This window comes from Dendropsophus ebraccatus, chromosome 15 (genome assembly GCF_027789765.1).
Source record: "Dendropsophus ebraccatus isolate aDenEbr1 chromosome 15, aDenEbr1.pat, whole genome shotgun sequence".
NCBI classification, from domain to species: domain Eukaryota; kingdom Metazoa; phylum Chordata; class Amphibia; order Anura; family Hylidae; genus Dendropsophus; species Dendropsophus ebraccatus.
In genome coordinates this window covers 60,308,663-60,324,944 of record NC_091468.1, presented here as the reverse complement: position 1 = coordinate 60,324,944, position 16,282 = coordinate 60,308,663, and the positions used below count along the sequence as shown (strand labels likewise).

The 16,282-nt window shown below is 44.0% G+C and overlaps 1 protein-coding gene across 5 annotated transcripts in view; it reads right to left on the bottom strand.

The window, feature by feature from the left end:
- Window positions 1-9,751: 9,751 nt before the first annotated feature.
- DAAM2 (dishevelled associated activator of morphogenesis 2) overlaps window positions 9,752-16,282 on the bottom strand; it is a 168,747-nt gene continuing 162,216 nt past the window's right edge. For all 5 annotated transcript variants that reach the window (XM_069954830.1, XM_069954834.1, XM_069954831.1 and 2 more), the window contains 2 exons: window positions 12,586-12,756; window positions 9,752-10,858 (listed from right to left, as the gene is read on the bottom strand). In XM_069954830.1, coding sequence (XP_069810931.1) covers window positions 10,643-10,858; window positions 12,586-12,756 — 387 coding nt within the window. In that variant the 3' untranslated portion in view covers window positions 9,752-10,642. The remainder of the gene's footprint in view (window positions 10,859-12,585; window positions 12,757-16,282) is intronic.

The window sequence follows — 16,282 nt, the reverse complement described above, 5'->3', positions numbered from 1 at the left end:
CTGTGGTAACCTGAAGAATTCGGCACCTCGGACCCGTCTGTCTGGTTCAGCGTCTTTTCTGCGTCACGATTTCCCTTCTTCGGCGTCCAAACAGGAGGAAATACGATTTGAGTTCATTAGATCTAGTGATTGATCCTGTGGTGGAGCCAGGAGCCACAGACACATGATCGGGTGTTAACATGGCGGACGTGGACGTGATGGCCGCGCTGCCTAATATCAATCTATGTTCAGTATCGCAGTCTGGGCGGCGAAGCGTCAAACCAACCCAAAATATCGCTTTCCAAAATGTGAAATATAGGGATTTACATGGAGCGTGTCCAGGATCCTGTCCAAGCAGCAATATACAGAGCAGATGGAAATACAATGTGACTTGTGGGTAATAACATTGTGGGTGGCACGGGGGGGAGGGGGTGGGGGTCATTCACTAACACAATGTTAAAGAACGAAGGAAGGAATAAAAAAAAACTTTAACCAAGTAAAAATTCCAAAACATCAGGTTGTATCGTGCTCTATTCCTGAGCTCGCTGCTGCCCCCTGCTGTGGCAGGATCTGTACAGCGTATGCTCTGCTGCAATGCATTGTGAGAGAAGTAGTGATTACTAAAATGAACTGAATTCATCAGAACGCAATGCATCATGGGAGCTAAGCTAAGCTTTGAACAACGTGTCTTCCGTCTGCTCGATTCCCAGTCTGGGGTGGCAGAGTTGTGTATACAGCTCTGGAGGATAGGGAATGCGATAAACATTCTCTGAGATGTTCATTGATTTGAAAGAAATCGGACAGATACAAGTGTAACAAATCCTCAGCTGTGAAAGATTTTGGGGAAGATTTATTAAGATGGTGTAAAGTGAAACTGGCCCAGTTGCCCCTAGCAACCAATCAGATTCCACCTTTCATTCCTCACAGACTCTTTTGAAAATGAAAGATGGAATCTGATTGGTTGCTAGGGGCAACTGGGCCAGTTTCTCTTTACACCATGTTTGATAAATCTCCTTTATGTCAAGATTTTCACCCTTTGCGTATAAGCAATGCTGCACTTTTTTACGGAATTGCGGTTTCAAGTGCAGCAGTTCCCTGGTTATAGAGCAGACCCCCGGCTGTACATGCTGGTTTACATGAATCCGTTCCATGGTGTGTTGTGTCCTGATATAAGGTGCTGGGTGTTGTTACCTATCACTGCTGGTTGTGGCGCCCCCTGCTGGCTCCCGGCATGTTGTCAGCCATCTTAGCTCCGTGGCTTCGGGACGCTGGATTTCTCACTCACGTTGCTCTTGTCTGAGGCCAGAACAGATTTCCTCCCATGGCCGAATCCTGATATGTAATAACGTCCATAAAAATCAGAATAACGTCTGGAAATTCACATTGGGGTTTTGTGGCAGCGGATAAATGACTGGAGTCTGGAGCCGACCGCGTAAGAACCGCAGGATATATGGGTCCGCTATAGAACATGATCCATCCTGGTTTTCAGACGACCACAGATCATATATCTGCGTCCATTAGACAGAGCAGACTGCATGCATGTACCGGAGAGATGGCTGTAAAGATCAGGGGGTCTCAGGGTCTAGACCCCCCCACACACACACACACACACTATTGCCCCTAGTGATGTCATAGGTTATCAGCTTCTTGTCATAGAGTCATACTGAATCTGTGCACCATCCCCAGGCACTTTTAGTAACAGAAACCAATGGATATATACACTCACCGGCCACTTTATTAGGTACACCTGTCCAACTGCACGTTACCACTTAATTTCTAATCAGCCAATCACATGTCGGCAACTCAGTGCATTTAGGCATGTAGACATGGTCAAGACAATCTCCTGCAGTTCAAACCGAGCATCAGTATGGGGAAGAAAGGTGATTTGAGTGCCTTTGAACGTGGCATGGTTGTTGGTGCCAGAAGGGCTGGTCTGAGTATTTCAGAAACTGCTGATCTACTGGGATTTTCACGCACAACCATCTCTAGGGTTTACAGAGAATGGTCCGAAAAAGAAAAAACATCCAGTGAGCGGCAGTTCTGTGGGCGGAAATGCCTTGTTGATGCCAGAGGTCAGAGGAGAATGGGCAGACTGGTTCCAGCTGATAGAAAGGCAACAGTGACTCAAATAGGCAACCGTTACAACCAAGGTAGGCAGAAGAGCATCTCTGAACGCACAGTACGTCAAACTTTGAGGCAGATGGGCTACAGCAGCAGAAGACCACCCGTTACTAGCATGGTGTACCTAATACAGTGGCCGGTGAGTGTAGTACTGTGCGCTGACCAAATATATTTCTCACAGAAAACCAGGCAGGAGCTCGTTGACCTCATAAGAACATCACTGCCGCACTTTAGGAAAGTTGAAGGAATCTTACTTTCTGTGAAGTGTCCCTTTAAGGACATGATCGCCCCCATCAGATATAGTGACTGTGGCCAGTGTTCTGGGTCATGTTTCTGGAACGTTCCTTTTAGCTCATTTTATTTCCATTCCTGGATAGGGATGAGACCGGCCGCCGCTCGCTCCTATGAAGTTTATTTTTGTCACAAGTCACGCTTTGTCCGCTGTTGTTATTCCGGTCTCCGTGCCCGCTGGATGGGGGCGTCCGGGCAGGTAATTATACAGGATAAAGGGAGTTACAATGTAAGAACGTCAGCGAATCACAATGGTCAGATTTATTTCCAAAAATATTTTACCGACCACCATGGTCAGAGGTCAGGAAAGGGCCAAGGAGGTCACTTAAAGGGGATGACCACCTGGCATCTTTATGTCCGTGTAATCATGGCTGTGAGGCACTTACTCTTAGGGCCCTATTGCACCGGACGATTATCGTTCAAATTATCGTTAAATCGTTCGAATCTAAACTATAATCGTTCGGTTGAATAGCAGTTAACGATTAACGACCGAACGAGAACTAGTTGATCGCTTTATAAGACCTGGACCTATTTTTATCGTTGCTCGTTTGCAAATCGTTCCCATTGAATAAGACGTCGTTCGGTCGTTCACAGTAGATACAAACGCAATAGCGAAGAAAAAACCATCGCAAATACGATCATAAGTAACGATTATCGTTCCATGGAAATGAGTGAACGTTTTCAGGTCTTTCGCAATAGTGGTCGTTTGAGATCGTTAACGATTATGCAAACGATAATCGTTCAGTGAAATAGGGCCCTTACTGTATGTTGATTCTCCGCTGAGGGTCGTTCTGCATAATTCTGTAGCCACTGAGCTGCAAAACCAAACCCAAACTGAGAATAAGAGTGGAGCTGTTTCTGGGGAAAAAAAGGCAGCCATGTTTTTCTAAGTCTGGATAACCCCTTTAACCTTTGCCAACAACCATTGCCTGGTTACCCTTCAAGTCCAGTGGTTTCTACACCCAAAAAGCTAGACCCCTTTTATCAAAGTCCTTTCTGACCTTCCCAGGCCCCCAGATAATCTTCTCGGACCAGGTTGTTGTAACTGAGGCATGATGCGCTCAGTGCCTCCCTGGTATCAGTCAGTCCTATGACCACTACCCTCAGCAATGTTTGCAGGGAGAACCATTATTAGTCGCTGGCTCCGGTCCCTCCGCTCGCTCGTGGAGCGTCTCCCGTTTGCGGCGCTGATAATAAGCAGAGTCCGGGCTGCGCCTGTTTTGCTCTGTGGTTTTTGGATTTCTTCAGCTTAGAAAATTTACTGTTTATTTGTCTTTTTATAGAATCACATTCCAGTGGGAAAAGATGCCCTGAGATAGGGCCAGGCCTAGGGAAATTAGGCCCAGCTGGTCAGAGGGGCCATACAGCAAGAATGAGACTTTATCAGGAGGATGGGAGTGGTGGTAGGTGACAAGCTCAAGGCTATAGTATAGGAGGGCGCTGGAACCTAGAATAGGTGTAAAGGTGGGGGGGGGGCTCTGCTGGCATTACTGTGCATGGAGGGCTCTTTGGGGGTACTAGTACACATGGAGGGCACTTTGTGGACACTAGTGTAAATGGAAAACTTGCATTGTGGGTTACTAGTTTATATAGAGGGTTCTTTGTGGGTACTAGTCTATATGGAGGACACTTTGTGGGTACTAGTCTTTATGTAGGACACTTGGTGGGTACTAGTCTATATGGAGGAGGCTTGGTGGGTACTGGTCTGTATGGTGGACATTTGATAGATACTAGTCAATATGGAGGGTCCTTGGTGGGCACTAGCCTGTATGGAGGGCACTTTATGGGTACTAGTCTATATTGAGGGCACTTGGCAAGTATTAGTATGTAAGGTAGATGGCAAAACGCACAGAGTAATGAAGCAGTTGCAAAAAAAATTACTTCCAGAAAGCTCTGAAGATAGATAGATATATTTTTACCGATCTAGAATTTTCTTCTGCAGAAAAACAATGTTAAAAATAAGTTAATTTACAGCAGGAGCTCGGAGCGGAGGCAGGTGGCAAGAACATACGTGTACTCAGCAGCCCACACATTCATTAGTCAGTCATGAAGAGAGGAGAAGGATATCATTTAACGTTTGCTTTTTTATGTTAATCAAAAGGCCTGGTAGATTCTTCTACTTTAGCGCACTTTCTCACCGAGCCACCTTCAAAATCTCACCAATTGAGCCAAGTAAATGTATCCATAAATTTACTTAGCATGCTTTGGACTGTCTACTTAACTTTTGAGCTAGTACTGTATAATATGTTGCTCACTCAACCAACAAAAATCAAACTTGTCCCCTGTGGTGCTTGCATTCTGGGAAAGCGCAACCTAAACAATTTAATTTTGCTAATCAGTGTACTTACTCACTGTACCTGCTCCCCGTGATTGATCATGAAACAAGACTTATGTAGAGAGACCCTCCAAATAGATTTATAAATGGTAGCTGGAATGTGAGTATTTGCAGTAGGTACCTGCAAAATTTTGCTCACTGAGCCAATACAGGATAATGCATTTATTCATTGTAACAGAAATCTGAACCAGAACTACATGCTAAAAGTATTGTGCATCATCATTCAGTTCATTCAACCATGAAATCCCAACTAAACCATTATTATATATTCAGCCTTCGAGAAGTACTTATTCACTGAACCAGCCTAACCCGCCTACAGAGAAGACAAAGTCAGGATATGTATTGGCATCATTGATTCTGCATCAATTGTGCAGAATTGTACTTATCCACTGATCCAGAATAATCAATTGGTCAGCAAAGTGTGTTTATTACTTACCAACATAAATGAAGTGAGAACACTTACTCTCATCGAACCAACATTGTTAGTTTCTAATATAACCATGAAAGTAAGTGTGCTGATATATTAGCTGAACCTCACTGATTCAATGACTGGATGGAGACCGCTCTGTCTGCCTGTAACCACTAGGGGGAGCCTACTGCATGTGATTCATACATTGACCTCAAAAGGAAACCAGAGAGCTCCCTCTAGTGGCTGCTGCAGGCAGCGGCCTTATAGGTTTATGCAGGGGATTTGGAGCTTTGTATCAAAACGAAATGACATAAAGATGAAATGAATAAGACTCAGAGACGAGGGAAAGGAAATTATATATCCATAGAAGTTTATTTTCTCTAGTAGACAGTATATTCTAATAAAAAGGTGCAGTTAAAGTTCACTACAAATTTAATTTAAGTCATTTTAAGTTTTGTTTTTTTTTAACTGACCCAACAAACATTGCTCCCGGACGGAGACAAGATGGCGTGGTTTATAATGTACAGATAAATGGCTAGTACTGGACCACATCGCCCCCTAGAGTTACTAACATACAAGAAGAAATACAATGTTACAAAAATCTACAGGATATTAACAGGTTCCCTTTATATTAATACTGACGAGTTCCCCTTTATGTGTCGCTTCTCTCCTGGGAAGATTTTCCCAAAGCCAGAAAAAGAAAAAGTGCAAACCTTCTTACTACTTCTACAGCATCGCTGGGACCGTGACCCTGGACGTCGGACTACAAAGCCCAGAAATTAGAGATGTGCCTCCTGCGCCGCCCCCTGGGATCTTACAGAACTGGTAAAAACAGGATCAGAAGATGGTCGGACTGGGATCCTCCCATACAAACTCCCATCAGGTCCTGACAGCCTGTGGTGTTAGATTTTCAGTCAACTGTTTGGTCAGACATGATGGGAGTTGTGGTTTGCAATAGCCGGGGAGCACAGACTGGGAAGAGCTCAAGACTTTATACATGAAACCAAAAGTCTGTAACCTTCATTGCCAATCTAGTGGTATATAAGAAGAGAGGAGAGGGTATTACATTGTGAAGCCCACCCTGACCCCATCCACAACACTGCAGGACTGAACAGTTGTTTGGGCCAAAGACAGCCTGTAGGGGGCGACTTCTCTCCCTGCTGCCTGTGAGCCCTGTCTGGTAATACATATACACAGGGGAAGGTCAGTGCAGCTCTGAGAATCATGTGTGCATTGTGTATAGGAGTGTATGTGAATGTATGTATGTATGCTGTGTATAGCATAATAATGCGTGCATATACGAGTCTATGTATATTAATGTATGAGTCTGTATGTAAATGTAAGACTATATGCATCTGTATGCACGTCTATGTATACCAATGTATGTATATGTCTGTGTATAGGTGTATATATATATATATATATATATATATATATATATATATATATATTTATATATTTATATCTATGTACATGTATCAGTGTATCTGTAAGTGTATATGTATGTATAGGAATCAGTGTATCTATAGGTGTATATATGTCTGTGTATAGATGTCAGTGTATCTGTAGGTGTATATGTATGTATAGGTATTAGTGTATCTATATGTGTATATGTTTGTGTACAGGTATCAGTGTATCTATAGGTGTATATATATGTATGTATAGGAATCAGTGTATCTATAGGTGTATATATGTCTGTGTATAGATGTCAGTATCTATAGGTGTATATATGTCTGTGTATAGATGTCAGTGTATCTGTAGGCGTATATGTATGTATAGGTATCAGTGTATCTATAGGTGTACAGGTGTACATATGTTTGTATATAGGTATCAGTGTAGCTATAGGTGTATATATATGTTTGCATAGGTGTCAGTGTATCTAGGTGTAGTATATATATATATATATATATATATATATATATATGTATGTATAGGTATCAGTGTATCTATAGGTGTATATATGTTTAGGTGTCAGTGTATCTGTAGGTGTATATATGTTTGTGTATAGGTGTCAGTGTAGCTATAGGTGTATATATATGTCTGTATAGGTGTCAGTGTAGCTATAGGTGTATATATGTCTGTATAGATGTCAGTGTATCTGTAGGTGTATATGTTTGTGTATAGGTGTCAGTGTATATGTTTGTATAGGAATCAGTGTATCTATAAGTGTGTATATGTCTGTGTAGGTGTCAGCGTATCCTGCAGAAATGTACAAAGTCCATCGGATTTTACTTTTGGGCTTACTTTATGCCAATCCTGAAACGCGCTGTGCTGCTGGAGATCCTGCTTCCTGCTCCTTCCACTATGTAACTCTCAGCGTGCAAACTCCCTCTTGTTCCTATTCCCCTCTCTATCAGTAGATAGGTGACAGCACCCCCAATGAGATCCTAAAACACTCTGTGCTGCTGGGGGGGGGGGGGGGTGCTCCTTCCTCTATATAATATTCAGCCTGTAACCTCTCATAAGAATAACCCACTTCTCTCCTAAAATACTCTGTGCTGCTGAGGACTCTCTTCTTTCCACTCTATAACTCCCAGCCTGTGACCCTCCCAGAGACCAGCGCTATATTCTGAGACTTCCCATGTGTCTCCTTTCTCCTCTTTGCTCCTGAAATACTCTGTGCTGCTGAGCATGGTCTTAATTTGTTACTTGAAGCCAGTGCAGTTATACAGGTTACATGGTAGTTTCTAGCACATTCGCTTAGCAGTGGAGATGACATCATGGAGGATTATACACTACCCACAATCCATAGAGTCTGGTGTGAAGGTCACCTGCTGTAACATTGCTGGATCCATCAACAGTCATCACCCACATCGACATACACATCCCGCAGTCTCTACCGACGGTACTCACATACAGCACAAGCTTGACCCTAGAGAGGAGCCGGACTCCTCACAGAGACAATGGAGGATCCAGTCATCACTTACTCTCTTCCATTTACTGCATCAATCCGCCCCATGTATCCAGCAGGTGAAGAGCCGACCGTGCTACTTCAAGGGACTCTTCACAGTCAGCTCTCCCAAACTTATACTGCAAATAAAATGCTCTACAACTAGATAAAAGATGGTTTAATTCATTATAATTTTCAGTGAATGAGGGCATTCTAGTTTACATTTAGGGAAAGACTAGCTTATTCAGCTTACTGAGGGATCAGGTTACCACGGCCTATAGAAGTCTATGGAAAGGGGAGTTGCTGCAGTATGAGGAGATATAATGCTACAGTCTACAGCCGCTTCTGTGTGTATGTATCTCCCTGCTCAGTGCCGATCTATAATGTCACCATGCTGCCGATTCTAATAAGTGCTATATTCCCCTACTGCTGGATTCACAGTGTACACTGCTCAGTACTGCTCCATAATGTCCTCCATGCTGCTTCCAATAAGTGCTATATTACCCCAGTGATGGATTTTCAGCTTACACTACTCAGCACTGAATTATAACGTCCATGCTGCTGCTTATGATATAGGAGCGGGATTCTCTCTTCTGTATTTGCAGTGTATGGAGACATCTTAGCCAGCAAGCAAAGACCTTGAAAATGATGAAGAACGGAATCCATTTTATCATGTGCAACATAACCACCCCCATATGTAGCCTCCCTTTTATATTGTTTGTATCTTGTGTTACAATTCTACAAATAGTCGAAAAGTATGTAAAATCATGTTGTGGATTATACAATGTATACAGTCTCCATCCTATGGGGGAGGGTGAGGCTTCCTCCGCACTTCCCCAGCCGCTCCTGCCTCCTCTTCTTCCTCATCACACCCTATATAGGAGCTGCCCACCTGGCCCTACAGTCTTATAGACAAGATCACGTGTCCCCAGAGCTGCACCAGTTCCTGTCAATCTTCAATACAGAAAATTCTGAGCCCTAACTTTCAGCAACTATCTAGTATATGGCTTATGATGCGTCCTATGAAGTATAAAAGCAGCTGCAGGGTTTAACAGGCGGCTCTAATTATTTTCTACAATTCATCACTTTTTACTTCCCTTTTATACCTCGAAAACCCGATAAAAAAAAGAAACTTACACCAAAACCAGTCACCGTGTCCCATATATATATATATAACTTATTACCACAGAAGGTACCAGGGGCCACATCCTCAGCATAGCTTCAGGGTAAGTGCTTCGGGAGTCATGAGGAGGTCGGGGAGCTGCAGGGCTAAATTGTCTTCTCAGATGGACCCAAAACTATGACCAATGCCAGGGTGCATACATGTACAAGTTGCCCATTGAACCCAATAGTTCAAGACTCCCCATAAACCTCTCCCTTCCCATACTGCTCATGAAACATATCAAAGACAAGAAGCTTCCGTTAGACTGTTAACTTGAGATGTTACCTAGATGTTTCTCCTTCTATCCACTGAAGAAAATTTGCTTTTTTTTTTTTGTTCTTCTTGCCTCATATTTCCCAAGATGTTTCCATTACTGGCTCACAGCTGTGTCAACCACTGGATTACGAGATGTCAACTTAAGATCCAAGACTGTGACCAACACTTGCAGATGAAGGTACCACCAATGGTTCTAGAATTCTTAGAGACAAGAACTTTCCATGACTATGACTAATCTGTCGAAGTTCTGCATCTAACCATGGTCTTCTCCTTGAACATTAAGATTATGACTTGGACTCTAAGTGACTCGTATCCCTTTTAGTTCTCCTCTCGTTCCTATAAATAAAGTTTCTCGTTCCCAATGTGCTTCTACACAACTATTTTTGGCTCCTCCAAGGATATCTGGCCAGGAGAACGTTGGGTTAAAGAACCTGACGACACATTTGTTTTTCTATTTTTCAGGTTACGAAACGTTTGTGCTTTTGTTGAGGCAGCTGAAATCTTTCATAGTTGGCCCTTTGTGTGTCAGCGCCCTGGAAGCCAATACTAACCATGGCAACACATGAAAAAGGGTAAAAAGTGCACAACATGTTGCAATCGTACAGTGGTTTATAGATTTTGGAGACAGTCCTGGAATTACAGAGTTTGTGCGAAGTCCCGTACATGACTGTAGCGTAGAAGGAGGGAGGGGAGGGGGGGGGATACATGACCCATTTTTACTATTCCTTGTAGCTGGGTTGTTATAGTTAAAAAGAAAATTAAAAAGTTTTAAAATTTTCGCTTTAAATTCCAAACCTGGAACTTTTTCCTATTTACATCTATTATTGGCCACAGCTTGGGCGTAATGTTTTTGGAGCTTGTGGCCATTGGGTAGATACTGTACAAAATACCGATACTTCTGAAGGTTTAAACAGTGCAAAAAATGACAAATATTTGGCACTTGTAAAGCGTGACTGCAGCACGTAAGCCCCTACGAGGGGTGGCATCTCTCCCGCGGGGCTCGTAGACGTGGACCTGGTCCATTCTGGTTCTCCACTGAGGCACTTCAGTAAGCTTGGCTCTCAAGCTATGGCGGGAATGATCTCGGTCACTCAAAGTTCCTTAACTCCACAGGGCAGTATTCGGTCAGCCTCCTCGCAACCCGGTCCTACCGTCACCCAACGTCTCTACCGTTCCTTCCTAATAATTTAGCTTCGTCACCGCCCTCTCTCTGCTAGTGTCCAGAAGTTGGTTCACGGAACGTTTCCGGTTCCTCTTAAGTTTGGATATGTCCTTATCAAAAACCTCTCCTGATCTTAATGCCGACACCAGATCATCAAACTCGCCTCCCTCTTCCGATATGCTGCCGGCTTTGGCCTTCTTCATTCGTCGCTCCTTCTCACGCTGATCCTTCAGCTGGAACAAAGAAATAAAGAAGTTATCTCTATAGGTAATAAGTAACCTGAAGACAAATCACTGGTAATTCTACAGACATTCAAACCTGTATATAGAAACATGGAAGATTGTCAGCAGAAAAAGACCACTAGGTTTACAGGTTTACATTTTCTCAGGTTGCTTCTGATCTTTCCTCCAGCTGACCTCTGACTGTCTTCCCTCATTCTTAAGTTTAGTTTTTATCTAAAAATACTTCCTTTTTAAAACTTATTTATTAAGTCCCTTAACATATTCAACACCAGGCTATACTGATGTAGACCCTTAAGTCTTTCCTGATACGTTTTGTGCCTGATACCCGCCACCATTTTTGCAGCCCATCTTACGTCCTGTTCTATTTTATCAATATTTTTTTTTGTAGGTGAGGTCCTCAGAACTGGACACAGTATTCCAGATGTGATGTCACTAGAGCTCTATACAGCGGGATCACAATCTCCCTCTTCCTACTACTTCCAGCATACCATTCTATATACACAGCCCAGCACACACATTATATATACACAGCCCAGCATACCATTTTATATACACAGCCCAGCACACACATTATATATAAACAGCCCAGCACACACATCACATTATATAAACACAGCCCAGCACACACATATATTCTGGGCTGTATGTGTGTGTGAATATATATATATATATATATATATATATATATATATAAATAATCAAACACACACATAGATATACACAGCCCAGCATACCCTTATATAGGTGTCTAAGGGTCCATTTACACAGAAAGATTCTGACAAATTATCTGCCAAAGATTTGAAGCCAAAGCCAGGAATGGATTTGAAAAGAGGAGAAATCTCAGGCTTTCCTTTATGACCTGATCTCTGTTTATAGTCTGTTTCTGGCTTTGGCTTCAAATCTTTGGCAGATAATCTGTCAGATAATCTTTCTGTGTAAATGGACCCTAAAACACAGAAAACATTATGGAGGAAAGTGAGGTTTGTTCAAAAAATTCTACTTTTGTTACGCTACAAAACTGGCATACAAGCCGTGATAAATTCTCCCATTCTCACTAATATCACCGCTGATCTCTAAAGACTGTATAGGCTGTACTCTCAGTGATGCCACTGCTGATCTCTACTGAATGTATACAAATCCTCCATATCTGGACAGTGACTGCAGTCTCAGCAGGTGGTTATTATTGCATCTTCTATAATATTGGAGGTAATAGATGCAAATAGCAACTGTTTACATTTTGGAAGCAGATTCTACATCACCTGCTTTACCCACCATCACCACTAGGTGTCACTGTCATACTTCCATTCCCCTCCCTATAGACAGGCATGGACTTTGAGGATACAATTTAAGCTGTTGTTTCTCAGCCATCTTTAGGGAGTAGTGTGGGGAACCATATCCCCCTTGAAAATATAAGGTGACCTAATAGGACTGAATGACAACATACAGTATTAGTAGTGCCAACCCACTAGAAGGCTCATGAGCCGTGTGTGGTCCTAGGGGCCCTTTGTACCTGTAGATGCTGTTAAGACCTGTAAGATTCTTAGATAACTTTAGTGTGACTGGATGTGCTTAGTTGGAGATGTAACAATTATCTACAGCTCCTCCGCAGGTAGAGCAAAGCATTACACCTCTATACACCTCCACTGTATTGATGGACAAATCTCTGGCATGTACAAATTGATGCCCCTAGGTGGACCACCGTAATCATGCAGCCTCACCATGGCTTCCATCCGCGCCCTGCGTTCTTCTTCCTCCTTCTTTTTCCTCATATTCTCCAGGTCTTGCTTCGCTTCAGAAAACGACTGCAGGAAAGTATCAAATATGCCGAAAAACTCATCCGGCTGCATCTTGCCCTCGGATTCTCCAAAGTGTTTCATCGCTTTGGCAAACTAATAAGATGGAAAGAACGGACAGTCAGAGATGGTCAATGTTAGCAATAGAATGTATCTAAAGTCTCCAGTCACAACCAAAGCTGCAGTCAGTCTATAATACTGCTGACTATGGCACAGCTCTGGTTGTGAATAGAGAGTTAGTCATCAAGAAACACCATGTACCATACATTAATACCAAAGAGAAGAAGAGAACTTATCATCCCACTTTAATTGATGAAGAATACAGATCTCAGTCAGTAAAACTATATATGAAGCTTTAGATGTGACTAGAGACATGAAGTACTGTAGATCCCTTTACATAAAGAGCGGACACTGCAAACAGACAGTATTATAGTAGTTATATTCCCGTTGTATGAACATCACATAACATCACCAATCACATCTGTTATTGATGACTTGAAACATGATCTTGAGTCTAAGACTGACCCTATGTGGTGTTGGTTGTTCCCTACTAACTTCTATAGTCTTGATACATTTGCCGTTTCCAGATGGAACTGCCCTTTAAGCAGAATTCTTCACAGCCCGGTCCAGGTTTTACACTGCAGAGAATATTCCTTACTTTGCAGATTCATAATTTATTGTTATCTCACGTCTTCCAAGTTATATCTGGCTCACGCTCTATTTCCTTAGCAAACAAGTCGGTAGCCATGTGACCGGGCACCTGGCAGCAGATGTCTACCTCACACCTAAGCATTAGGACATCTGCTTTCTGATTGGCTGATGCTCCAAGATGCGAGTAACTCCACAACTGCCTGATTGGCCGCAGGTAGCGCTGTAAAGAAGCTTTATGAGGTGGCTACTTCCTGATTGGCCGCAGGTAGCGCTGTAAAGAAGCCTCATGAGGCAGCTACTTCCTGATTGGCCGCAGGTAGCACTGTAAAGAAGCCTCATGAGGCGGCTACTTCCTGATTACAGCGCTACCTGCAGCCAAAGAAGCCTCATGAGGCAGCTACTTCCTGATTGGCCGCAGGTAGCGCTGTAAAGAAGCCTCATGAGGCGGCTACTTCCTGATTGGCCACAGGTAGCGCTGTAAAGAAGCCTCATGAGGCGGCTACTTCCTGATTGGCCGCAGGTAGCGCTGTAAAGAAGCCTCATGAGGGGGCTACTTCCTGATTGGCCACAGGTAGCGCTGTAAAGAAGCCTCATGAGGCGGCTACTTCCTGATTGGCCACAGGTAGCGCTGTAAAGAAGCCTCATGAGGCGGCTACTTCCTGATTGGCCGCAGGTAACGCTGTAAAGAAGCCTCATGAGGCGGCTACTTCCTGATTGGCCGCAGGTAGCTCTGTAAAGAAGCCTCATGAGGCAGCTAGTTCCTGATTGGCCGCAGGTAGCTCTGTAAAGAAGCCTCATGAGGCGGCTACTTCCTGATTACAGCGCTACCTGCAGCCAAAGAAGCCTCATGAGGCAGCTACTTCCTGATTGGCCGCAGGTAGCGCTGTAAAGAAGCCTCATGAGGCGGCTACTTCCTGATTGGCCACAGGTAGCGCTGTAAAGAAGCCTCATGAGGCGGCTACTTCCTGATTGGCCGCAGGTAGCGCTGTAAAGAAGCCTCATGAGGGGGCTACTTCCTGATTGGCCACAGGTAGCGCTGTAAAGAAGCCTCATGAGGCGGCTACTTCCTGATTGGCCACAGGTAGCGCTGTAAAGAAGCCTCATGAGGCGGCTACTTCCTGATTGGCCGCAGGTAACGCTGTAAAGAAGCCTCATGAGGCGGCTACTTCCTGATTGGCCGCAGGTAGCTCTGTAAAGAAGCCTCATGAGGCAGCTAGTTCCTGATTGGCCGCAGGTAGCTCTGTAAAGAAGCCTCGTGAGGCAGCTAGTTCCTGATTGGCCGCAGGTAGCTCTGTAAAGAAGCCTCATGAGGCGGCTACTTCCTGATTGGTTGCACTGGAGGTTTATGAGATGTTCTCTGTAGACACACTGGGGGAGATTTATCAAACATGGTGTAAAGTGAAACCGGCTCAGTTGCCCCTAGCAACCAATCAGATTCCACCTTTCATTCCTCACAGACTCTTTGGAAAATGTAAGGTGGAATCTGATTGGTTGCTAGGGGCAACTGAGCCAGTTTCACTTTACACCATGTTTGATAAATCTCCCCCCATGTCTCTAATGGGACAGATCTGAGTTTTCCTTCCATAAATATATAAGTTTATTGGTTACCAGGAACATCCTGGTAACCAATAACCTGGGAGCAAGAATCTTAAAGGGAATTTGAGCGTGTATAAAATGCTGCCCCCCCCCCCCCCCCAAGAGTCGTCAAAAGCTCTGGTTCATATGTAAATGAGCAGCAGCAGAAGGGATCACATGACACCTCCACTATGTTAGTGCCTACATGGTGACCCTTTTACTACCTTGAAGGGATTAGGATCACGTTTAACGTACTGGCTCTATAGATACACTAGGTGGTCTTTAAAGGGAACCTGTCACGCCCCCCCCCCACCCCCCCACCCCCATGCCGTGGTGAAGGCCTCCCGAGGTGAGAGGTGAAATAGAGGATCAGAAGAGTAGAGAGGAGGATGTCGAGAGAGTCCCAACGCAAGTAGTACTGTGCTCTGACGGAACTTCAGAGGTAGAAATAGAAGAATACTTGAGAGTAGAGAGAATAATTGTGCCTGTGTTTTGACTCTTTGGTCTTTGCACCACCTATTGCCCACCAGAGTGACCTGTCCTAGAGGGTGACACAAGCCCCAGAGCATGTTACCTGGGATGAGTGGAATGCTGAGGGCTCCCTGCTGACACCCGCGCTGCGAGATAGAGTACATAGGCTTCTAGCAACTTTGCTCAATCCGTATCAGTTCCTTTACTCTCCATGGATACTGTCCTGCACTGTGCTCGCCTTGTCCACGGCGTGGGTTAGGATGATCTCTGACGTCCTCTCTAGTGGAAGCTTAACACTGAATAGTGTTGAGTATGGTTACTTGAAAGAAAACTGTCTCTGGCTGCATGTGCTCTGGTCCGCGTCTAGACTGCACAACTTGACAGGTGCCAGGGCCCAATCTGACTGCTGTAGAGAGCGCTTTAGCTTGCATCCTTCCAAAAGACCCTACACTTCCTCTACCCATGTGACTTCCTTCCTACAGCCCCTGTAAGGTGTGCTGTGAGTGGGTGAGGAGTGCGTATAGAGAAGTAAAGAGAGATGATAGGTGAAGAGAAGAGAGAACTGTCATTGGTGTACAGATCCATGTGGTACACAAACAAATAACAACCCTCTGGGTACTACAGCCATATCTGGATATACATACTTGCAATAACGACATATTGTGGTAAAACTCTGGAACTACTACATTACTACTTTTAACCTTAAAAGTACAGGCTTTTAAGAAGGATGTAACCAATAGCAACACCCGTGGTGGGACACCACATCAGTCTAGTTGAGCATGAATGTGTATGGGGGTCATAAGAAATAGCCATCAAGTCTAGTTGAGCATGCATTTCTTTGGTGGAATAGGATAGTTGTCAGTCCGGCTGAGTCCAGTGTGCATTTGTATGGAGGATCAGAGGAGACAGCTGTCAGCTGAGCCCA